Source organism: Cavia porcellus, unplaced genomic scaffold (assembly GCF_034190915.1).
Source record: "Cavia porcellus strain 051 isolate PalLab524CR breed Dunkin Hartley unplaced genomic scaffold, mCavPor4.1 scaffold_20, whole genome shotgun sequence".
Taxonomy (NCBI): Eukaryota; Metazoa; Chordata; class Mammalia; order Rodentia; family Caviidae; genus Cavia; species Cavia porcellus.
In genome coordinates, this window is record NW_026947503.1 from 45,588,637 (window position 1) to 45,613,372 (window position 24,736).

At 41.9% G+C, this 24,736-nt stretch overlaps 1 protein-coding gene across 19 annotated transcripts in view; it reads right to left on the bottom strand.

The window, feature by feature from the left end:
• Nucleotides 1-24,736, bottom strand: part of Fhod3 (formin homology 2 domain containing 3) — a 444,662-nt gene that overhangs the window by 60,881 nt on the left and 359,045 nt on the right. For 14 of the 19 annotated variants that reach the window (XM_063232044.1, XM_063232043.1, XM_063232052.1 and 11 more), the window contains 2 exons: nucleotides 21,063-21,113; nucleotides 14,977-15,194 (listed from right to left, as the gene is read on the bottom strand). In XM_063232044.1, the coding sequence (XP_063088114.1) occupies nucleotides 14,977-15,194; nucleotides 21,063-21,113 (269 nt within the window). The remainder of the gene's footprint in view (nucleotides 1-14,976; nucleotides 15,195-21,062; nucleotides 21,114-24,736) is intronic. The other 5 variants (XM_063232040.1, XM_063232042.1, XM_063232051.1 and 2 more) reach the window with 1 other exon arrangement.

The window sequence follows — 24,736 nt, forward strand, 5'->3', positions numbered from 1 at the left end:
CAACAGAAAAGGAAGTAAGAGACCTGATGAGCAGGAGAAGGGTCCCACGTATTCTGTGGTCTTTCAAATGGAGGGGGCCATGTGATAGGAATGGGGGGCTCTGGTAGCCAAGAACAAACCTTGGCTGACAGCCAGCAGTGAACAGGGACCTTGGCTCTAAAAATGCAAGGAACTGGGTTTTGCCAATCCCTGGAATAAGCCAGGAGGTGGGCATCCCAGGGCCTTCTATCAGAGCCCAGCCTGCCCCAAGCATGGTTTCCAGCCTCGTGACAGCCAGGGCCAAGAATTATGTTGGGCCATGCTAGAGCCCTGACCAAGGGTGAGTGTGAGACAATACAGAGGTGCTGTTCTCCATCACTGCATTTGTGGTCACTTGTTATACAGTAAGAGAAAACCAATACACGGTCCTTTTGCCGCTTCAGCGAATGAGTAAGAAAACACACAGTGAATCAAGCTGACAAGTAGCAGCCTAATATTGTATAAAAATTAATGGCTAAACCAATAAAAATCCCATCACCCATTGTTTGAAATATGTTTTCTCATAATGCAAATTTAGTCCTCGATTTTGAAATCTATTTAAGAATCACTCAGTGGCATAGGACTACCTGTAAATCCATCAAGGTTGACTTGATCCTCATTCTTAGCAAAAGTGTTTACTCTGTCACTTGTGTGCTGCTGTAAGGAGCAGGAAATGATATTTCCTGACTTAGGCATGTTTTTGCTGAGCAAAGATCTCAGTTGTGAGCTGTGGTTAGGCAGCAAAGTGATTGAGAATACAAAATCTATGAGTCTACTGCCCCATGTACAAGCTGGATGAGGATGGGTGCTACCCTGGGCAACAAGGCCACGCTGCTGGAATCCTGCCAGTGTGCCCCTCAAGCCTGTGTCCTAGGCAAACACCACTTGGAATGATAAAGAAAGACAGGATCCACATATGGCAGCATCCACAGGAAGGGACCCACTGAGACCACATGCTCTCTTTGTTGAGGCATCATCTTGCTGGCTGGAGTGGTGATAGCTGGCCCTAGGGTACGTGGAGCCCTTCAGTGAGCCAGGAGGAAGAAAACCTGGGTCTCACTGGGCATGGGACCCAGCTGCCCACAGTTTCCCAGCAAAAAGTTATTTTGACAGGATTCACTGGGATTTAGCACCCTTGCTTTTTCTTCTGTGCTTTCCAGAAGGGAGAGAAGCAGTGGAGAGGATGAGATGCAGCCTTTCCTGCCAATCCTGCACAGTTTCCAAACACTGAGAGTCTCGGACCCTTTGGGTCAGAACGGGGGTGGAAGAACGAGGGCTGCTCTGCCTGTCTGGGGCTTGAGTTCACCTGTGCTGCTTTTGCTGTGGACCTTAGCCTAACACAGGAACTTGGTTTTCAAGAGCCTTGGGGAGAGGATGGGCAGCAAGAGTCTTCTGCTGTCTAGAGCCTGTCCCTGGAGGACCGAGTTCTAAAACAGGTGATATGAGGGCATACTGATGCACTGGCTGGCAGTAGCAGCAGGAAACCCAGGGGTACACCAGTATGAGCCCATATTCTGAGACTAGGCAGGCCGTACACATTTCCTAAGTAAAAACTGAACTATAAAATGAGAAAGATAGAACATGTCTTTCAGAAAAATCCCCTTTCACGTGAAAGAATTTTTTTGGTAGTTTCTTTTTCATTTGATAATAGAGTATTTAGCAAAGAAACACAAAACCCAAATGGCTTTATAAGCATGGCAAAAGCTGGGCTTTAGCAATGCTGGTGTCATCATCTGGTGACAGAAAGCATATGTGTTTGCACACATTCACTTCAGAATAGCCACATCAAAACGAACATGTGTTCTACACAGCCCAGCATGTGGCATGCAGTTGAGATTTCACTGGCAAGCATCTGGAGAACACTGGTCAGGGTGCCTCCCTGGTGGCACTGTCACTGGCAGGGAGAGTCAGGTCCTCACCATCCTCCAGAGATTGGGTGGGGAGAATCAGGAGGATCTGAGATTGACAGCTGCTTGACATCAGCCTCCATGAAGCCACTGCTGTGCCTCATTCCACTTACCACATGCGACTTAAGCAGAGACTTGGCATCCTGACTGGCCAAAGGGTTGCCTGAATAGGTATGGAAAGGCTTGAGAAAGCATTGGAAAAGTCATATACTCTTGGAGCAGAACAGTGCAATTTCATCCCAATATGTTAGAGTCTAACTACATGGAGTTAAGACATTTAGGTGTTTGATTCCCAATGTTGGGGTGATTTCTTTTTCTCATGATTAGCCAGGTGACTGCCTTGAACACATGACTCAGTATCTTATAAGGTCTGACTGCATTCTGTGGCATGTGAGGCTGTCCTAATGACAAACAAGTCAGATGGGAGTCATACATATTCCAGTCAAGCAAATTAAGTAAGGACTGAGAATGGAGGTGATAAAAGAGAACAAACATAGAGAGCTCATCTTGTAGCAAGATGGACACAGGACACAGGACATAAAGCCTCATCTATAGGGTTCACTGTGGTGTGGTTGGGGAAGCCACTAGACATAGTGACAGGGATCACAGAGAGAGAGAGAGCAGTCAGCCCCAGGGTGTAGCCCTTCTCTCACTGCCTTAAACACAAGGACAAGGGTGAAGGTCCCACGGCCATGCCTAACCACTTTCTCACATGAGCCCCACATAGTCCTAAGGCCAGCATTGACTCACAAATTTCTTCTCAGTCCTTGTCAATAGGAAGCACCCCGGAAGACTCTAAGATGACAGCAAATTCTAGAATGGTTTTCTACCCCTTTCCATTCTCTTTCATCAGGACCTCCCTTGCTGGCATCCCCTTTTGATTATGTCCTTTTGAGTCACTGTAAGTCAGGCCTGCTGTTCTGTGGACACATGCTGGAAAAGTATCACCTACTCTCAGAATCCTCAGAAAGCAGGAGGAATCATGTTAAGTCTGTACTCTAAAAAAGTTCTTAGGCAACAATTAGGGGTGAAAACAGGGTTTACAACTTCTAGTTGCAACTAGGCCCAGCAGCTAATGTGCCTCTGTTTGGCCCAACAGTGGTATCAGCGGTGACACACAGTGATATACCAGACAGACTTGGCTCTGGCATCATGGAGGCTGCAGAGGGCAGAGAGAAAAGATACTATATAATCCCGCTATGGCCACTGTATGGCACTTTCAGTGGACACAGGTAAATCCCAACCTGGGTCTCAGCTCCCATCAGACATAATTAAAAAAATTCTCAATGTAATGTATGTTCTAAAATCTAAAGCATGGAGTCCTGGCAAGGTGGGGCAAGGGAGTGTCACAAGGCCTAGGTCTAGGATCTGTCCTAAGTCTCTAAGCCCAAGGATACTTAAACAGTCTCTCTGAATATGAGAAGGAGTTAAAGGGCAGGGATAAAAGTGGCCATGAAACTGTCCTGGGCAGAGGAAAAAGAACCCAGAAACTTGGAGCACACTGGTGGGAAGAGATGTCCAGTCGGCTAGAGCTCAGGGAGCCAAGGGAGTTGGACAGCATTGGGAGCTGTGACAATGAGCCTGTGTGCCCAAATAAGGAGCAACAACCTTACCCTAAGGGCAGTGACAGCTGGTTCACATGAGCGGAACTCTGTCTATACCTGTATCCCAAGCAAAGCACGCTTTCTGCTGGGAAGATCTTGGGTCAGCATCAATCACTGTGAAGTAAACAGGCCAGGAAGGACACCCTACATAGAGATGGAGGAGGAGGAGGAGGAGGAGCAGAATGAGGAGGAGGAGGAGGAGGAGGAGCAGAATGAGGAGGAGGAGGAGGAGGAGGAGCAGGAGGAAATGGAAGCCAATCAGGGCAGTGCAAGAAAAGAAGAGAACAAATAAGAAGGCTGACCCACATGGATAAGGGATCAAGATCCTGAACACTATTGCCAAAGTTTCCCTCACTGACAGCAATGGATGAGGAAATGGGTTCACATCCTAAGGGAGCATGAATGGTCACTGGGCATTTCACATGAGCTGTCCTCTGCAATGCTCACTTCCTCTCCATCGGAAGCTCTGTGATAACCCTCAGAAAGGCCACATCAGCAGAGATGAGCCAAGGGTCATGCCAAAGTGATCAGGCATCCCCTCCCTACCACATGCCTTTAAGGACCCAACAGCAGCATCTCCCTTAGGCAGGCTGAAGAATGATCTGATAAACCAAACTCTGCAGAACAGGAGCCATTAGGGCTCCATGCTTGTCCATAAGCTCCTCAGAGGGAAGGAGGACTGTACTGTGCTGGGGAGAGGGAAACTGAAGGAGGATGCAGGCTGGTGTCCAGCAGACCTTCTCGCAGTGGGGTGTGAGTGTGGAATTGAGAGGAGGACATGGCAAGGAGAGCCTGGCGTCATTCAAGCCATCCAAAGCTGAAATCTGTCTTCTTGGACCATAGCCCTAGAGTGCAGACAGATGGGGCTTAGCATCGCCAGAATGCACTTAGCAAAGATTAGAAAAATGTATCTGGCCCAAACTGCACTGACCTGATTCAAAGGGTTTTAAACTAGATTTTAAAGTTGGGGAGAAGAATATAAGGGAGAATCGAATAAATCAATATTAAACTAATTTAAAAGATACAGCAATAGATTATGCAAAGTAGAAGAAATAAGAGGAAGGAAGAGGTCCATGTGGGAAATCAAGTTGTCAGTATTCCCTAAGGAATGACCTAGAGCCAAAAGGCACCCACTTGAGAGGAATTATTTAACCCAGGAAACAGATTTTATAGGAGTAAAAGAGGCTGGGGGCCAGGATGGGAGCTCACTGACAGGAGAACTCAAGGAAAAAAGTACCCAGGAAGCAGAAGTCCAGGGGATGTCAACTAGATCCTCTCAATTTACCAATTAGCTGGGTAAGACATTCATTCCCACCATTTTACTCTTTGCCTCTCCAGAATCCCGGTGCCTCCTTCTCAACTGGTCCCTAAAACCATGCAAGATGTCAGTATCCTATTTGGCCTTACATGAAATAAAAATAAGTCACTATATACTGAGTAGCTTTTCCACCCAGGGGCTAACCTAGGAATCATATTACATCATCCTGTTTGGCTTCCACACTCACATTATAAAGGATTGATGCCCCCACATGGAAAATGAAGGTGCATATTAGCAAGGATAAGCAACTTCCCAGGATTGCACAGCAGGCTGGGTACTCTTAGGCTCCCCGCCTTGGTAGGAGGCTTAAGAGTTAGGAACAATGCTTCTAGCTTCCTCCAGCTGCTGTCTTGGGGCGTTTTGCCACCTGTGATGATTTGCCATCTCCTGACCTCCAAAAGCAGCCCCACTGAACATGTCGGTCACCCTCTGAATATGTGCCACCTACTTCTGGCACTGCCTCACCCCAAGGAAGCACATGGATCATAGCTGGGACTGGTACCTAGACTGGCCTGCCCGAGGCCTTAGCTCTTAATCACAACGTTGCACTCTGTGATGGATAACTTAAGCCACAGAGGGAAACTATAAAACCATTCCTGAAAAATAATGCAGCAACATATGGTGGCATAGCCGTTCCAAATCTGCTCTCATCAACGTCCCTGACAGCTGAGTCCAGCATGTCCACTTGGGATCTCTTGTCATGCAACTCCTCTTCGAAGACATAAATTGCTGGTAGAAAGATCTAAACTTAATTAGTCTTTGGGTGGCTTCAATCAGTTTTAGTCTATATTGGTGTCTTGACAACTTTGCCAAGTCTCGGCTTTCTGGCAGTTCTTATGAAACTAAGGGCTGGGCCAGCCAGTTCTCTGATAGTTACTCAAAACTGTATAGGTTCCAGGGACCTCCCTGGTTCAGGGCTAATAACTAATACCATCAGCTTTAAATTTGTGGTTTAATCATACAAACCTGAGAAAGGTCCCAAGAGAAAAAAAACCTCACAATTTTGAAGATTCTTTAGACTTTGCCTTTGGTGTTGGGCCAGGCCTTGCTAAGCTGCTAAGATTTATCTAAAGCAGGCTTTCTCAGCCTTGGTTCCATGGGCATTTGGGGCCGAATAATTCCTTGTTGTGGAGTTGTCCTATGCTTTGTAGGATATTCAGCATCTACACTCATCTGTCTCCCACCATTGTGACAGCACAAAGATTTTTCCAGACACTGCCAAATGTCCCAGAGAATAAAATTACTCCAGGTTGAAAATCCCTTCTTGTACATCAGGATGAATACAAACTTGGCTGCTCAAACTTGTTACCACCTAAAAACTGATTCAGCAATTAATTAATATGTATGCTTTTAAAACCAAGTGCAGCCTCATTTCCAAATATTAGACTGTTCAAACAGGTTCAGGTCCAAGCTTTTCAATCCCTTGGAAGGTGACTTTATAGGCCCTATAACTACTCTCCACAGTTCCAACAACCAAGGTTTTCATTTAGTGTCAGTGGACTCCATAAGAAGTCTGGACATGCATTCATGGGCCATATTAAACCCAAGTCCAAATCTGTAAATCCAAAACCCCACTAGATGCCACATGTTATTCATGCTATAAGAGACAAATGGGAATCAGGAATGGCCTAAGGAAAAACAACAAAATAAAAAGATCTATGTCTTTCATGTCACGCTTACTCAGGGACATGCATTTGAGTTGGGTGTTGGATAGGACTGTAAGCACTACTGTAATTCCATCCCTTCTTATTCCTCTGAGTGTGCTTCTGAGTGAATTCACTTGGGCAAATGTGTATGGCATAGCTTTATTGCAGTTTTATATATAGAAGGAAAGCAAGCAATTTCAGGACCAATTATTATCATCTTGATAATGTAAATATTCTACTTTATACCATGAACAGAAAGTGAAAAGCAGTTTAAGATTACTGGTTTATTTACTGCAACATCATTATCTTCAAATCAAACCATAAGATTCAAAATATCAATCTTACATTATAAAGACTTCCACTGAATTTGTTTAAATATTTTTCTTAGGCAGACAGGTCCTATTTTGGTTCAAACACGTCAAACAGGATCAACTGCAGACCTCATTTGTCTTTGTGTGCCCAGTAGAGTAGGCACAGGACCTGGGTTAAAGACATGTTCATTTTCTTACAGGACAAGCAGGAAGAGGAATCTTTCCTCATGAATGAACGTTGTCCAATTCCAAACTTTGAAGAGGCTCTCTAGCTCTTGTCAGGTCTCAGAAACATCAATGACATCAAAAGAATATATGAACATTAAAATGGATAGTCCAAAAATTAGACCTAGTAAACAAATTGATAAAAGCTCGAGTTTTTTGATCAATTCATTTTTAGGCTCAGCTAGATTTGAATAGATGTTTTGATGTGACAAGAAGTAAAATTCATTCATTCAATAAATATTAATTGAAGTCTATCATGTGCCAAAGACTTTGCTAAGGCACAGGAAATTCAAATGTGTAAAAAATATCATCTCTAGAGTATTTTCCAGCTAAAGTTTTCTATTAAGTTATAGCCAAGGGGCACTATAGCACCACAACAACTAATAGCTAAAGAAAATATTAGCTCTTCTTGTCAGTAGGTTCTGACTAAGCTCAAGCAAAACTAGCTGGCTGAGATTAGGAAATAGCTAGAAGTCCCTTTTTCAAATATTCATCCCAAAGAGTTAGCGCTTCCTCACTTATGTTCAGTCACTAATGGGGGTGGCTTTTTCACTTATATGAAAGAGAGCAAGAGTCCTGAGAACTAGCTACCCCATTCTACATGTGGGGACACAGTGAGAGGGCTCCAACTATGAATCAGAAAGAGGGTCCTTTATTGGATACCAAACATACAGGGGTCTTGACCTTGAACTTCCAAACCTTAAGAACTATGAGAAATAAATGCTGTTTATAAGTCTACCCAGTTTGTAGCAGCTTCCCATAGCAGACATGAGTAAGACTGACTAAGACATGGGGTTATTTTTAAAAATAGTTATGTGAATAACTAGGAATTTGTCAAGAATCATTCTCTGACTTTCATCTTCACAAAGCAGTTAGATCTTCAGAAACACACAATAAAGTATGTCAGTTCTCTGCAAAAGTTTCCTCCCAATGAGGCCAACATCATTATAGAGCGGTCTGTATAGTCAAATGTGTCCTCCTATCTGTGACCCATGTAATAAAATTCTTTCTGGTTAGAAGAGATATAACTGTCTAGGTAGATTAATGTGTCTGCTTTCTTTTTTCCTGTTGTTCATTCACAGACTCATAAAACTTCTACTGAATTTCTATTTTGTTCCTAAAAAGGGTGAATATAGGCACAGGCCTTCCCTCGGCAGAACGTGATGAATGGAGAGCACCAGTTATCACACAGTGTATCCTAACTGTGGTCAAGGCACAAAGGAAACACAAGGGAGGAACCAAAGGAGGACTTTGAGAAGAGAAGATGCTTCAGCTAGATGACTGGAGGTCCGGTGGGCATGTTCACAGGCAGGTCTAAGAGAACATGGTCCTTCTCCGGCACTGACTGGTTTATTGTGAAGGGTAGCACATGGGGTTGTTGTGCTGGTAAAAGACTGGTAGGGTCAGAAAACTAAAGGACTGGAATCTTAAGTGCTGAACTTAAATGATAGATTATGAACATCTGCAGAGGATGTTTAAAAATGTGTAGATGTAACTGTTGGTTTTCTGAGAACATAAGAAAAGTGAGGTCTATTAGAAGCAACTGAAATAGTCCAGAGGGGAGATAGTTAAGGCAAGGACTAAAGCGCTGGTGATGGAAAGGGAAAAGAGATCAAAGAGAAAAGAACTTAATAATACTTGGTGACTAGATGCTGGGTGAATATTGAGGGAGGGATCAAAAATTGTATGTAGGCTTCCAGTTTGAGTGACTGAGCAAAAAGAGGCAGCCTTTTCCACATAAATACTAGTAGGCGTGGAACAGACATGGACATGCCAGCTTATGCATGAAACAGTGGGGAACCTTCTCATCTGACTGAAGTATCTCAGGCTGGTGCATTGCAAGTCCAAGGGTCTGAGGGACATTCAGATGGAAGATGTCTGAGGAAATGGGAGATACTCGCCCTGGGCTCAAGAAGGTCAAGGCCAGAGACATAGACCTGGCAGTTTTTGCCATATGGTAAATAACTAAAAACCAAAAAGGGGTAAATGAGGACCTGGTAAGGAGGCATGAAAAGCAGGGAGGAACTCTGAAAAACTCTACAACTTAGGGGAGAGGCAGAAGAGTCAGAAGACAACAGCAAAACAATGAGAAAGACAAAATGACACAAAAGCAAGGGACATATTTTTATAGATGACACAAAAAGCAAGGAACACCTTTAGAGGCTAGATCCAACAAGCCAACAAAAAGCCACTGAAACTTCCCAATGTACCTAGCAGAAGCAGCTTTATCAGAGAAATTCCAGCTCTGAAAGGCTCTACAGATGCATGGATGGCCGGAGGCAGACACAGTGTATTGTAGGGTTCCTGAACTCGGGTGCTCTCTTGAGAAAGCATAATTTGGGGGACTGGAAAACCAGTGTGTGCTTGCTGGCTAACATACTGCAGGTATTGCATCATTTTATAAAAGTGTATTACAGGGTAGATGGAAGAAGGGCAGGAATCCTGGCAGGAAATGAGGAATGGTGATGGTACAGTGCTGACTAAGATACCGAGCTCAGACAAGGATATGGGAGCCTGGCAGTTGTTGTCCTTTGTGCTTCCCAGATCTCAGTCACTGACTGGAAATCCAAAGAACTAAAGAATGTCCACTGTTCTGTTGTGTGGAGCCTGCAACTGTGCCTGAAAGCTTGGACTCAGATGCCTCACCTTGGATGAGAGGCACTGATGTGTCACCTGGTCCATCAACCAGGCTCCCCGTGGCCAGTTCCTGATACTACTTATTTTTGTTAAATAACAAGCAGATTAATCACTCTGAAAACTTGAATTTTTGACTATCAGCTTTAGGATGCAACTTTGATTCTAAAGTTGGCTAAAAATCATTACAACTAATGTGAGGGAACAACTGTCTATGGATCGCTGAGGTTTCTGCAGTCTCATGAGCAGAAGCACCACTGGTGTTTGTTCTTAGGTATCACTTTTAAGAATGTATGTGTGGTGAAGAATAGCCCTGAAAGATGGAGATAGTGTCTCCTCTGGAGCAAAGAGTTATTGCCCTCTGTGATGTCTTTCTCTGAGAGGAAGGAAAGCCAGGTTTATTGGCCATTACAAACAATTCATAGCTTCTCTCCTCAGGTTCTTCATACTGTGTGAAAAGGTTTCACCAGGGCCTATTCACATCACTACACGAACCAAGACTTAGGAAAATGGGACAAGTATTGACTCTCTGGCCACCCCTACTGCTACAAATAAACACAGGTCTTTGTCTCTGACCCTGGACTTTTGTCTCTTCTGCCAGCATCCATGAAATTGCAGTAGGCTAAATTATTGGTTTACAAGTAAATTTTCAGACTTACCCAGTTCTTGACATCTAACAGCACTTATGAAACCCCCATGTTGATCAGAGAGTGCTCTGCTTTACCAGCTTTCCTTATATTGTTCTTTGCTTAAGGTTTATAGGTTTATCTTCAGGCTTTATCTTAAGGTTTGTCTTAAGGTCTGCTTTAAATGGACTCAAAATTATTTAAAATGTCAAAATATGCTATAAAAATACATTGAACACATTCATTCTAAGTAGTGAGAAAATGAGAAATGCATGTCTTTTTTTTTTTAATTTTTAGAGACTGAGAGGTTGAAAAATTCAGTGATTTAGGTATGACGGGTGGGAGGCTGAAGTAGGAGGACCACAAGTTCAAGCCCAGCCTTAGCAATTTACTAAGACTCTGCCTCAAAACTCTTAAAAAAGAGGGGCAGGAGTGTACCTCAGTGTGAAGGTCCATGGTTCATTCCTAGACACCCATACACACACGTGTGTAAAAAAAAAAAACAGTGATTTTAAAATTCCAGGGACTTGGAAAGGCTCTCAGCAAGATCCCATAACAGGGATAAGGGTAAGGCCTTAGTTCATGAGGGATTTTGTCTAACTGACCAAGTGGCATCAAGTAGCAGCAGTCAGGTGAGCTACAGAGAGGCAAGGCAATCCTGAGTCACTGAACCCCACGGAATCATTTCCCATCAATACATGCATCACTGGAGTGGAGGTATCCAACAGCTTTATGCTACCAAACCAGCATGCATGAGGCTATGACTGACAATATTCCACTACCACTGTGCCAGGGAGAAACAGGACAGCAGATGTTTCTGACGTGTGCTATGCAGATTCTGTATCTTACTCTGGAGAGTGTCTATACCTGAGGAAGACTCTATTGCGTTAGGCAACAAAGCAACAAAGGCACTCAGTGGATGCTAACAATGACAACGGAAAGGATGGTCAGTGGATGCCTCTATGCACAGTCATTGTTCATTTAAACAGAATGGACACTGCGTGTTACCACTGTACATCTAAATAAATTATTATTTCCAAGTTTGAGAATCTGGAAAGTAAAAATTGTCATACTTGCCAGTAATTTGAATGCCATGAAAGGAAATATTATTATACCATTGTCAGTTATTTTTTCTAAATGCTGCCAGATAAATGCATGGCCAGATAAGCCACATCTTATTATCTTCAGAGCCAAACGAATATTTGAGCTCATCTGGAAACACCTAGGAATCCAGTTACAAGTAGAAAAAGAAACTGCTGCTGAGCATGTTTTTTCTGACATAAAATTACTAAAGTGGGGCAAAAAATCCAAGTGTAACTGGAATGTATCATTTCTAGGTGCACAATGGGGCGACCAGGCTAACAACAAAAGTAACTCCACTATGATGTGCTTTCATGGTGGTTAGTGTGTCAAAGCCACTCATGACAGCAGTCTCCCCACTAGGAAAGGTCACTTCTCTCCACCTAGCCTCATAAGGGACTCATACAGATGAGGGAGGGAGCAAGGTAGGGACATGGCTCTAATTCTCCAGGGAAAGCAGTTCAACAATAGGACCCATTGCATGGACTGCCACCATCACCTGGTCTTCAAGTGCTTAAAGAGAGCAGCTTATCATTTCCAGAGTCATCCGTGAGTCTCCTAAGATAATAATAATAACAGGCTATTCATATATTAGATTGATATGCTGATGCAAACCTCCAGTGCTCAGGGAAAATAAGGGAAGGATATCAAAGCAATGAGTGAAGGGAGACGCCCCTGTATATTCACCTGAACTTTGGGCTGTTTGCCTGCCTTAAGCACAGAACAGTGCAAGTGAGAACATGCTGATGTCTTTTCCTCATTTGAGGCTGGTAGTTTTACAAAGAGGAAAAATACTCAGACCATCACCATGAATTCTAGGCAGCACTGTGACACACATCTGCTGCAAACCACAAGAGCGTCAGATGTAAACATAATTCTGGTACACACTGATGCTGGGAGGTAGTGCCATCATTCATACAAAAGTTACACTGGATTTAACTGAGAAGGGTTTTGGTTGAAAGATCTCACTAAATGGAACATAATGCTATTGGTGTTTAATCCTTAGCCTTTCCCTTTTTAATAATATATTTGATAAGAGAAAAGAGGATATTTCTGCTTTATATCTTCTGTTTTTAAATTGTCTCTAGGTAAAAGAACCCATAAAGTGAACTATAGTTTCGCAGCATATGTAATTCAATAAGAAATACAAGTCTTTTCTTTTCTTACTACAAAATTCTGAAACACAGGCAGCAATTTTTGAAGATATTGTGGAGACAGTAGGCAAGTGGTATGGCATAAATGTGATCACAGCACAAATGCTGTGGACATGACTCCATGCTACATGGCTGGAATGGGCCCAAACACTGGGTCCTCTTCCCAGGACTGTGCTAATGCAGTCTACTTCAGTGTTAGGGAAACGTGGCTTGTAACATTTTTTACCTAAATGCATGACAAGTTAGTAAATGGAGAGACTGGGACAGAGAACTACAGAAATGTGCGTACTGTGTTCATATGATCCCATGAGCATCAGGAGTGAAAAGGCCGGTCCAGCCTTGGCACACTTACTCCACATAGTGCCAGGTGTTTGGTGCAAGACAAACATCTGGATTTGTGATTATACTTTTTATTCTTCCTCCAGATGTTGAAATATTGTAAATGTTAGGGATCAGAAAAAAGTTACTTTCAACACTTGAAAACTGGACTTCTTGGTAAAAAGAATTAACTATTAATGGGAGGCTAGCAGGATGTTCAAAGAGCAATAACAAAACAGGCTGAGAAAAATCTTCTATCATCCTAACTTTGTATTTCTGACATGAAAGCAAAAGTCTGCAATTGGAAAGAACCCTTGTCAGTTCTTGTTGAGACCATTCTCTACAGAATTTCTTTTTATAGACTTGTTATTTCTAATTTTATAAATGAGCTACCTATCAGGACAAGGGAGTTGAAATATGTCCTTGGATCCCATGATTTGGGTCATAATTAGTTAACATATGATGGATAGCTCTTCTAAAGCCCCAAACAGCCACTGTTTTTACACTGTACCTTGGGAAAAGCGATGTTATATGATGCTATTTCATTAAATTTTATTCATGTATCAACTCAAGCCCTGCAAGTATACTTTCTAAAAGTATACTAAAAATATATTTCTCCAAATACATACAGCATATATAAAACATCTTTATTCATCTTCTTAGAGTTTAAAATATTCTCTTTTGTTAGATAGGATGGCCTCTAGTTCAACTTTAATTAGACAAAATACTTGAGGAACTGCCTCTGCCACAGAAATTGAATCGTTTAAAAACTTGAACACAAACAATATTTACAGATACTGACAGCTCCTTCTTAGTTTGGGCCAATACAAATTTCACAGTTCAGACACTCATTCTATAAATGGCTGGAAGCACAACTCCTCAAATTAAAAATCCTAAGATTAATTTCTGAACCACAACTTTGCAGGGTATATTTTTCATATTGCCCCCCTGGAAATACCACTGCATAGATACAGCATTGATGTAAGGCAGGGTTTGGAAATCACCAGGCTATCACAAAACACTATGTTTTCCCAATTCTCAAGAGTCTCAATATTTTCAGACTGATCTTACTCATCTGTGACTAAGCCATCTGCCCAGGACAGTCTTCCATGGCTGGGGGACCAGCAGTAACTAGATGTGATGGAAAGCAATGGTAGAGCCAGCCTGCCTCTACAGAATGAGCCCCAGGGCTCACAGAGCCAGCAAGAATTGGACAGACAATGTCGTTCCAATACATCCAGTTCTGGTGAGGTCACAGAGTCCTGTCCTGCTTAAATTAAACTTTATGCCATATTTAGTCAACCTCCCTAGAGTTAAAAGTTTAGCGTCTCTCGTCTTCACTTGGCTAAGTCTCCGTTAGGCTCCTTAACACTTGATGAAAAACAGTGCTAACAGCAGTAGTAATCAACATGCATTTTGTACGCACCTATGACCAAGAACCATGCTCCGTGTAATGTGAAAGCAAATGAACCCACAGTGCACAGAGAAATCAGAGAGACACAACTGATGCCCAAAGCTACGGTGAATAGTATCACTGCTCTTTTCCAAATAAAGCTAAGACGACAAGACTTTCTCCAGGGAAAGCCTGCCTGTCTGCTTATAAGCATGTGCATGCGTACACACACACCACATGCCAGAACTTTTTACTATTTTTTTTTCTTCTTCAGTATTTAACTTCTATTTTCACTAGGTCCACGTTCTTCCTTGTCAACCTTAATTTTATTGTCCATCAGTTTAATTTAAGCCAGACTAACAGATCCCAGGGTTAGAAAATTCAAAATTGATCACTTTTGGGGCAAAGCCATATATTGAAATCATAAGGAAATAAGTTAATACCCCAGTATTTAGAATCAAGTTTCAAAGTCAGTCTTATTTTTTATATTCTCCCTTTTTAGCAATCACACATTGACAAACTTTGTAAATCATTTTGTTTTGCTTTGAAGATGTCTAGCTTATTAAAACAAAACCCAAAAACAAAACAAAACAAAAAAACCAACGCAGGTTGCAGTTATCCTAGAAATTTATCTGTCCTTGCTGTCTCCACATTAGTCTACAGGTTAGATTCATTACCACTGCCCAGAAAAGCCTGTTTGACATTAATGCACCAGTTTCCCTCACCTCTCCCTGGCACTCACCTTGGGGATGCTGAGGTATTCCCGCTGAGGAGGAGGAAGACACTGTGAAAGCAACTTGTGCGTCTGCAGGCAGAGGGCTCTGGCTCTCAGGGACAGGCGAGGCAGGGGCTGCTGGTGAGGTCAAGTCCAAGGAGAGGTCAGCTCTGCCCTGGCTCGTACTCTGGCTTCTCAGCTCCTTCTCGTGTGCCTCAGCTGCCAACTGTTCCAAGTATTTGTATCTGAAAGTTAAATTCCAAAGGGTTTCCGTAAAAAGAAAGAGGAGCCCATGGCTGATGCTTGTTTATGGATGAAACACCTGCAGAGTGAGCTGATTTCCTGATGCACAGAGCACAGCGCAGGGCTGACTGGAGGGTCAGTCTGCCAAAAACACGTGGCAAAGCCAAGATGCTAATGATCAAAAATCCTGCATCATTCACAACCCAACAAACTTGGAGAAATGGCAACGTCACACAGTTCCAGATCCTGGATCACTGCTGCAGAATACGATTTTTCTCTTTTAGGAAACATTTGTACAAATAAGCAAGCAGCAATAATGACCATCAAAAAGTCCCCATGGTGATGGCTGAGAACCAAACCCCCTCAGAGCTCACAGCTGCAAAATGAGAGAGTGCCTCTGTGTGGTGGAGATAAACAATGCCCCCAAAATACCAACGGGACTGCTTGGGGAAGGCCTCTTGGAATTTCTGAACCTGCTTCAATGCTAATAGCAATGCAACTGGAATTCACTTTGTTCTGTCAGCATCAGCCATGGAAACTTTTTTATATTCTAAAGTATTTCTGAGCAGGACTCAGACATCCAATAGCTTGGACCTGACGTCACATATAGTTTATTCATCAAAGTCAGTTTAAAAGAACAAAGATACATCTGTTTTGCATTTCAGGCAGGCAGAACCCACTAACTGTTTATTAAGACCAGCTACCAATCATATTCCTCATAGTGCGCTTTATAGATCAGACCAAAATAACTTTGAAATATGCGCCTCTTCCAGATGTCTGCTAATTTTACCCACCATTATTGGTGCAGAAATAAATGTAAAAATTCAGCTGTAGCAGACCTGTGACTATTCTACCCACCACAGAACTACAAGGCAACTTACTCAAGACCCATCAAGATTCACTACTTTAGTCCCTCACAACCAGCAACCCCCAGCCACTAGGGACCCTACTGTCACTGGAAGTGATGCTCTAATTGAGGATTAAGTAAGGCATGGCACAGGTTTAAAATCTTGTAACTAATGCAGGGACTTCCTCCCATTTTCAGGGAGTGTGGCTCCCTCCAGCTGTCTTTGTCACCCCATCTCAGGGCCAGCGCAAAGGCAGACTGCCCTTCAGGCCATGCTTAAATGCACCGCTCCTCCTGTAAAGTCTGCCTTGACTTGACCGCCACAGCTGGAAGTGATTTTGGCCCTGCCTCTGAACTCATGTCGGATATGTAGCCCATTCAGCTCGGATGGCATTTTAACATTTACTGCCTGGCATATTCAGTCATCTTTTCACATGTTTTTGTCTGTTTTCAACAAGCAGATAATACAATTTTTGAGACTAGGAAGACTGCCATCCTTTGTTCTATCCTTCAGTGCTTTGCATTTGTCAGCTGATGGGAAGCAGGCAAAGCATGCAGGAAGACATCTGCAAAGCAGCCTCAGACCTGAAGAAGTCCACCTGTGGCCCAGGACGCTGCTGGGCAAAGGCATCCTATTTCCCAGTTGCCGACAGTGAATCCATCTCCCCAGTGAATCTCAGATAAAAGACTCATGATGGGTTATACAGACCAACAACCCAAGGCTCGTTGGGAGCAGCTGCCTCACAGCCACAGGAGGAAGCTGTACCCAGAAAGACTCACACTGTGGATTTCCCTTGCCAACAGCATCATCTCTCCAAAAGGAAGAGACATAATAAAAGGAATGTGTTTTCTGAGCTCAATACGGACCAGCAAGGAAAAGCCTCTGACTAGGGAAATAACAGGAGCCTTGGGAAAAAAGGATGTGCAGGGCAAGCGGCAGTGTCAGCCCAGTACTGTCAGCCCCGCACTGTCAGCCCAGTAGGAGTTCCAAGCATACTAGTCCAAGCCTGCAACAGGAGGAAGGGGCAGGCAAGGAATAAAATAGGAAAAGAGGATTTAGACAGGCCTAGGAGATCCGAATCCCAAAGCAGGAAAGCAGGAATCCAGGAAGGATGGTTAATAAGTCCTTGCATGAAAGGCTTCCAGCCAAGAGGACAATTCCTTTTGATTTTTATTTTAGCCACGTGAGCTCTAGACCCTGTACCTTCTGTACCCTTCTCTATGGGTAGCCAGGTTGGCAAGCATGGATTGGCAGTCAAAGCACTCAACCCCATTTTCTCAGGAACTCTAGAGATTACTCATCCCAGATCCTGGGTAGATATAATACAAAGAATATTCATACACACCCCGCTAGCACACAAATGCCCTCACCAAGGATCTATGACATGAGCAAAGAGCCAAAGGTTTAACTACAACTGCTCTAAGGAATGAAACTGTTTATATGGTAGACAAAAATGGTAAAAGCTAGGATTAGTACATGCAGAGTTTCAGTTTTATAAGGTAAGAAGAATTCTGTAGATTAATTGTACAGCCACATGAACATACATCATACTACTCACACTGTATTATGTTATCGCATTTTTAAAAGGTTTTAAATGGCAAAAGTAGATAGGTATTGAGGTTAAAACCACTAAATCTTCACAGAAGAGCAGCAGCAGTGTTTGTCTACAATGGCCCAAGAGGTGAGGGTAGGGGACTGGTACCCATGGACACAGCCACGGAACCTGGCAGTGAGAAGGTCACAGTTGAGTAGCCTTCCTGTCTATATGATTCTCTGGGGTCCCTTAGGGAGGAGGCTGGATCTGTATCATGACCATTCCTTAGACAGTGGCTTCAAGAGCCATGGCATTTAGGGACCCAGTTGTCCTTGATCTGGGGAGCCCACCTGCCCATGCAGTGCCTGTTAGGTGTCCCTGATGTCTAATGATAGGAAACCAATGAAGAGACCATGATGTGGCCCCTGCGCAAAGGGCAAGGCTTTCTATTCACAAGGCTCAGCCCCAAGCAGAGACCTTTTACCTTATCTGCCTACATCAAAACACTCATTTCTTCCACCTCTGCTCCACTCCTTATTCATTCATCTTTTTCGTTTATTTATTGATTTATTGAACATTTTTAGACTGCCTGCCATCTGCTAAGAACCGTAATAAGCACTAGATATTTAATAATAAACAAGAAAAAAAAAACACCCTTCTGAGGCTCACAATTCAGTGGCAACGAGTGGTAAACAAACTACTCTTTTGGGAACAAACTCTGACTCCCAAGAGATCTGGAACTGTAGCTCAAGATCTCTTCAGAGGCCCTCGAGACTAACCTAAATTTGCTTATCCACGCTGAGCCCCTTGGAAATTCTCCCTTACATTAAACCTAAGACAGACTCCCTCTCACTTCTATTCTCAGCCCCTCTATATGATGATGAGAATCCTTTCTCATTGCTCCAATGAACACTTCTTGCATAATATACCAAATCCTAGCCCAGTCCCAAATCTTCCTGTACTGTGACCTGTTTCCTAAGGCATCTCTTGTCTGTGTCCTGTCACTCACCCTCCTCAGATTGACAAATCCAAACTGAACTGATTCACCAATCATACCACCCCAATCTAAGCACATACCCAGCTTATATTTCACCTAGCGTTACTTCTTGTGCTTAAAAATATTATTCATGAATGTCACTTAAACTGACCATTATTATTTAAAGAGTATCTACTAACACTTAAAAAAAAACATTAGAAGTAGCATCTCAACAGAAACCGATTCCTGGTTTGCATCATTGTCAATAAAACAGTTTGCCTGAAATTACAAAATGAGATCACATGATGTAAAATATAACTGGACAACCACAAGATCTTAGAATAGCAAAGTGACATTCTTCTTCTCATACTGACATCACACAAACCTCAGAAACCATCTGCACTGATTCGGGCTACTCATTTCTGAATCTTTTTGTTAAGAATAACAGGCACAAATTTCAGCAAACATGCCTGGCTTTGCTTGAAAAGTTAACAGAGTTCTCACCCTCATATCTCTGCAGATTTCCCCCTTCTCATCTCCACTAGGTGTCCTATCTCTTTCCAGATTCCATTGTACTTGGAAATCTGATTGTTTCCAGTTTTCCAAACTGGAATGAAAGTACATCTTCCTCACTTCTCTATTTACAAAGTAATTTAAAAAAAAACCCTAACCCCTCTTAAAAAAAAAAGTGGCTGCTTCAAACCAAAGGAAAATGGCTGGCTGCTTTTTGCCTAACCTCTGTGTAAACAGAAAGGTGAGCTAGCTGGGCATGGTGACACACACCTGCAGTCTCAGAACTCTGGGAGGCTGAGGCCAGAGGACTGCAAGTTTGAGCCAACTTCAGCCATTTACTGATATAGTGAGACCCTGTCTCAAAAAAGAAAAAGGGTTGGGATGCAGCTCAGTGCAAAAGTGCTGGGTTCAATCCGCAGTCTCTCACCTCCCACCCCCACGAGATGAGCGGGAGAGAGGATTCCACACCTGCTAAGGCCCACACTGATAGGCAGCCAAGGGCTGAGGAGGATGGAAGCGGGAGGAGGCAGTGATGGCCTCATTATACAAGTCTGCAGGCACAGTAAAGCCCTATTTGGAAGAAAGCAGCAGGAAATAATATTCAGAAAAAGCTAGTCTTTAGTGATGTGGGAAAACTCTTAAGTCAGCCTAAGCCAGTTCAGACCCTGACAAAGCACCTTGACATCTCCCTAGGAGCTGCCAAGCCTCACCTATGTGGACGTGACCTGATGGTCAAGTTGTCAGAACTCAAAAAAGTACAGAATCTGGAGGAAGAACTAAAACAATAAAATGGAATTCCTTAAGCCTGGGCAGAAAGTCAACAGTATTTTCAGTAAGAGAATATGTTATGCCCCCCAATGCTAAAAACAGGCACTAGTCATGGAAAACAGAAGTTTCTTGTCTTTTTACCAGCATCTTTCACTCTGAATTTACTGGCCACAACTGGCCACTAGGATGACATTAATCTAATAGAATGTTGGAAATAAAACAATGCTGTAGTTTTATTTATGAGGCTGAGTTATGCATCTAATTTTTTAATTGAGCACAGGCAGTCTCCACTCTTCCCTGCCTCAGACCTTCTTGATCTATTTAGCTGATGGTGCCTGAAAAATTAGCACAATTCCACATCTTATTGGCACAGTCCAGAAATTTGTTAGGTTCTCAGCTGGCTCTCATAAAAAAGGGTATAAAATAAACGTTTCCACAGATCCATGCTGTACCGCCATCTGGTGGCAGTGGGCACAACTGCAGGCTATGTAGTACAGGGAGTTAAAACTTTGCTGCTTTATTTCCAAAATCAGTTTCCCTTGCTTATATTACTTTTTCATTGTTTCAAAATCATGTTGCCACTGAAATTAGTGAACTTGTTTATAGCTTGGATATCACAAACAAAGCTGTGAATTCTTTTGCTCATTTAATTCTACACATTATTCCTAAGTACCTACTCTGCTTCAAGAACATGCTCAAATATTTTTTGGATGAATGCTCACCAAGTTCAGCATGGTAAGGAACGCTAAGTGAAGATCAGTGATAATAATGCAAGATATTTCAGATACAGTCATGCACTGCCTATTTCAGTCACCAGTGGATCACACACTAGTCCCATAAAGTATAATGGGTTGTTGGTCCATGTAAATGTTCTTTATGATGTTCAAACAATACCACCACCACCTAACACTGCAGCTCTCAGAATGTATATCTGTTCCCAGTGACACATGCCTCTATATACCGTATGTCATTGTGTTAATATTAATGTACTTATTTGGAAAGAGACTTTGGAGCAACAGACAGATATTTTATCATGATGGCATTAAATGATAAGTCCAAAATTTCCCTCAAAAACTTAAGATAATAAGAATGCTTTTCTGAAGTGCAGTGATGCAATATCTTGGGTGCCTTAGGTCAAGTCATTTTAAGAAACTGTCTCCGCTGCATGCTTGGTTAACAGCACAAAGCCGCATGCCATTAGATCACAATGGAAAAGAAGGAATATACAGACCTTTCTTCTCTTGCTTGTCTTTGCTCTTCTCTTTTGTCTAAATACTCTCGGCTGATGGAAACATGCACAAAATAGAGTTAGATGCTCATAAAAGTACCAGGAAACTATTAGCAGGATATCATGAAAGCCTATCACTGCAGCAAGGAAAAATGTCATAGTTGACTTTTAAATTTAAAAACTGTTCTTTTAAGTACTAGATGCAATGGATTTTCAATTAAATCACAAGGAGTTAAAAATGACAATGTTGGAGTCACTCAGAAACACTACCAGTTGTTCTGTGTAAAGATTATAAATAGACGAGGGAGAAAGAAAGAATTTTTTAAAAATACATAAATCAAATGTGAAAATGACAAGTTGGCAATAGCTTTTGGAGGTGATTAATAGCTGATCAAGCTTTACTAGTTCCATAATATCCATCTGAAGAATTAAATCTAAGCAGGCCCAAGTGCCTTGGCCATGTTGTATTATATTCCATGATGTTCCTCTTGAGGATTTTTTTTTTAATATCCATCATTCTTAGTTTCTATTTAGGCTACTGCAAGCTTGTGCTTTGTACACTGTCTCTGGGCTGTACTCCCAAGACTCTCAACTTTGTCCACTTCTAATGTTCTGTTTTTCTGTTCCTGCCGGTAAGGTTTCAACCTGAATCTAAGTTTGAAACAATGTGTTCAATTACCTTTCTTATTTTACCTGGAGAATCCTACTTCCTGTTTTTCTACACTAGATCTTGTAATGGAGTGTAGTGTTCTCCTGCTCACTCAGCACACTGGTAACTGGCTACAAAGGGATAGTACATCAAAAAACATTGTTATCGATTATAAACAACCATCCTTGCCACTTTCCACCTTGGTAATAAAACTTCTTATAACCAGGAAGTTTAACACCATAGTCAATGAAACCAACAATAGAAGATAAGGAATAACTCTTAGACACTTTGCAAAAAGTATAGGCAGCACGTACAATTTAAATCAGTGAAACAGATGCAAGTTTGGCAATCCAAGTAATGAGAGGGAGTGCCATGGAAAAATTTTCCTATTTTCTTTTAAAAATCTCTTTCCTATCATAATGTCAGAAACAGAGTTACCAGTCACTATAATTAATAGTTGGATGTGGCCTGTGCTGATGATTAGATTAGCATCTTTCTGGAATTGGAGTCATTTTGCCAGGATCGCTTTATGTATTCTTATATGACAAATGAGACTCATTTGAAACCAAAAGCAAATGATGAACAATTATGAATACAGACTCTGAGGACAGAGTGCCTGGATGCGATCCCCATGCTGTGTACCACACAATATTGACTGAGTATACATTATAATATATTCTATTTTATCTCCCAGATTCCAATCACATGAATGTTAGACATTTTGGTATTATTCCAAGGATTTCTATGATGCTTGTTCATATTTTTAAGGTTTTTTTATTTTCAGACTGGATAATTTCTATTACTCTATCTGGAGGTTCACTGACATTCTTCTTATCTCTATTCTGTTGCTCTCTTCATCTGATGAATTTATCTTGGGTTTTAAACTTTTCTGTTCTATACATATTTCTATTTAGTTCTTTATAGTTCCTTCTTTGCAGACTTACCTTTTCATTTATTTCAAGATTATTTGCCTTTACTTCTTGAAGCATAAAGCTATTTTAAAGTCATCTGATCATTATAATATCTATGCCCTTCTATGATCAGCACTCTTTCATTATCATTTTTTCTAGGAGTTAACATTTTCCTGGTTCTCTGTATGACAAATTATTCTCAATCATGTTGTATAAATCTTAAACATTCTGTAATAAAATTCTGGGTATATTCTGTAATAAGATTCTGGATATATTCTATGAAGAATCTTGAGTTTTGTTTTATTTTAGCAAGCAATTAACCAGATTAGGTTCAGCCTGTGAGAGTTTTGACCTCCCTTCTGGGGTCAGTTTAAATATCAGCTTTCAACTACTGTCAGTCCTACTCAGCTCAGGCTTAAGTGCCCCTCCCAGTGGCCAGGCTGGTACCTGAGTGCTGATCCTCACCTACTTAGTTCTCAGGACCTGAGCTCCTTTATCTACAGGCTTTTTGTTACTTTCTTCACACTTTCTGGCTTCCTGGGTTTACCTTCCTAGTCTTTCAGCTAAAGAAACTTGGCTTCATTTTCCCTTATCTACTGGGTACTTTCGATAACTGCGACTGGATCCAGGGCAACACAGCCAAAGGACACAAACACACACACACACACACACACACACACACACAATGATTTCTCTAGTGCTCATGGGTCGCTGCTCTTCTACTTAGAGAATAGGTTTTCCTCACCCAGAGGTTAGGCACCTGCTGCTTCACCATGCTGTTGAAGCAATATTGCTTAAAGGCTGAGGCAGTACAGAATGAAAAAAGGAAAAAATAGAGTATTTCTATAGTCTCTGACCCTTAGGAATTCCTTTGGCTGCACCTCAGTCTAGAAAAGAAAGCTTTTTTGGCATTCTTTTGGTCCATATTTGATACAGGTTTCTAGGTTTGGGAGTGCCTTTGAGCCCATGCCAGATGATATTGGAGGTAAAAAATAGTAAATGTTCACTGGTATAATTTTGGATGTTGGTCTCCTCTGTTAACTTACTTACTCCCTATTATATTTCAGAGATTCCAGAGCCATGCATTCTATGATTTATGGATGTATTCAATGATGCAATAGAGAGACAGGATGGAACATGCTGATTCCATTTTCTCCAAAAGCGGAACCTTATTTTAAGAAGTTGCCAATTGATAATTCTAAATATATAAGCTAATCTCTGAATTTTCCACATATTTCAATCAAATTCCTTGGTGCTGGTTAGTGGTAAAATATCCAGATCTCTCAGAAAGCAATTAATCAGCAAGCCTTTATCCTGTTACAGGGTTTTAAAAATTGTCTTTTAAAATAACTTCTTGAACTAGGTCATGACAAATGGTGTAATACAGCCAGTGTTTCCACATATGATTTGGTAGAAACCTGACAGCTCTGGTGTGGAGAAATGGAAAACCACAAGCACAGTGGAGAAACGATGCTGGTTTGGTTCAAGCAACCCATTCATCCACTCTTACAAAAGCCAGGATTGGCATTTCATCTATGGACTTGAAATAACTGTATTCATAAAGTAGTAAGGTTAAGCAACTTTACAACCTTTTTGACATTTGATCATTTTATAATTACACATACTTTCCTTGTGTCCTAGAATAAACCACGTTACTGAACCCATAAATCCTTATTAATAGTCCCCTACATCCTTTACTGATCTAACTGAAAGTAATCAATAGCAAGATTATTCTCCAATGAAACTGAAGAGATGAAACAGGAAGTAGAAATGTAAAGGGTAATGCGGAAAAAACATAGGTAAAAGCTATTGGACTAGAAAGTAAAGAAAGAGGAGACCATCGAGGAAAAGCAGGAGAGGGAGACAAGTGGGAAAAAGGAGATCAGAAAAGCAGGCAAAGAAAGAGGGGGAAGAAGGAAATGTGTAAGCAAAGGCTCAGCCCAACATTCTATGAGTCAAAACACAGCACAAAAACCAGGAAAGAAGGTGGGAGGAGGTCAGCCTGGAGGACATGAGGACTGGTGAACTGGTGGAAGGGGAAGCAGAAGCACACTGAATTCAGCAGGCACAGACAGGTCAAGATGCAGAATCTCGATGAGTCACACCCAGGATCACAT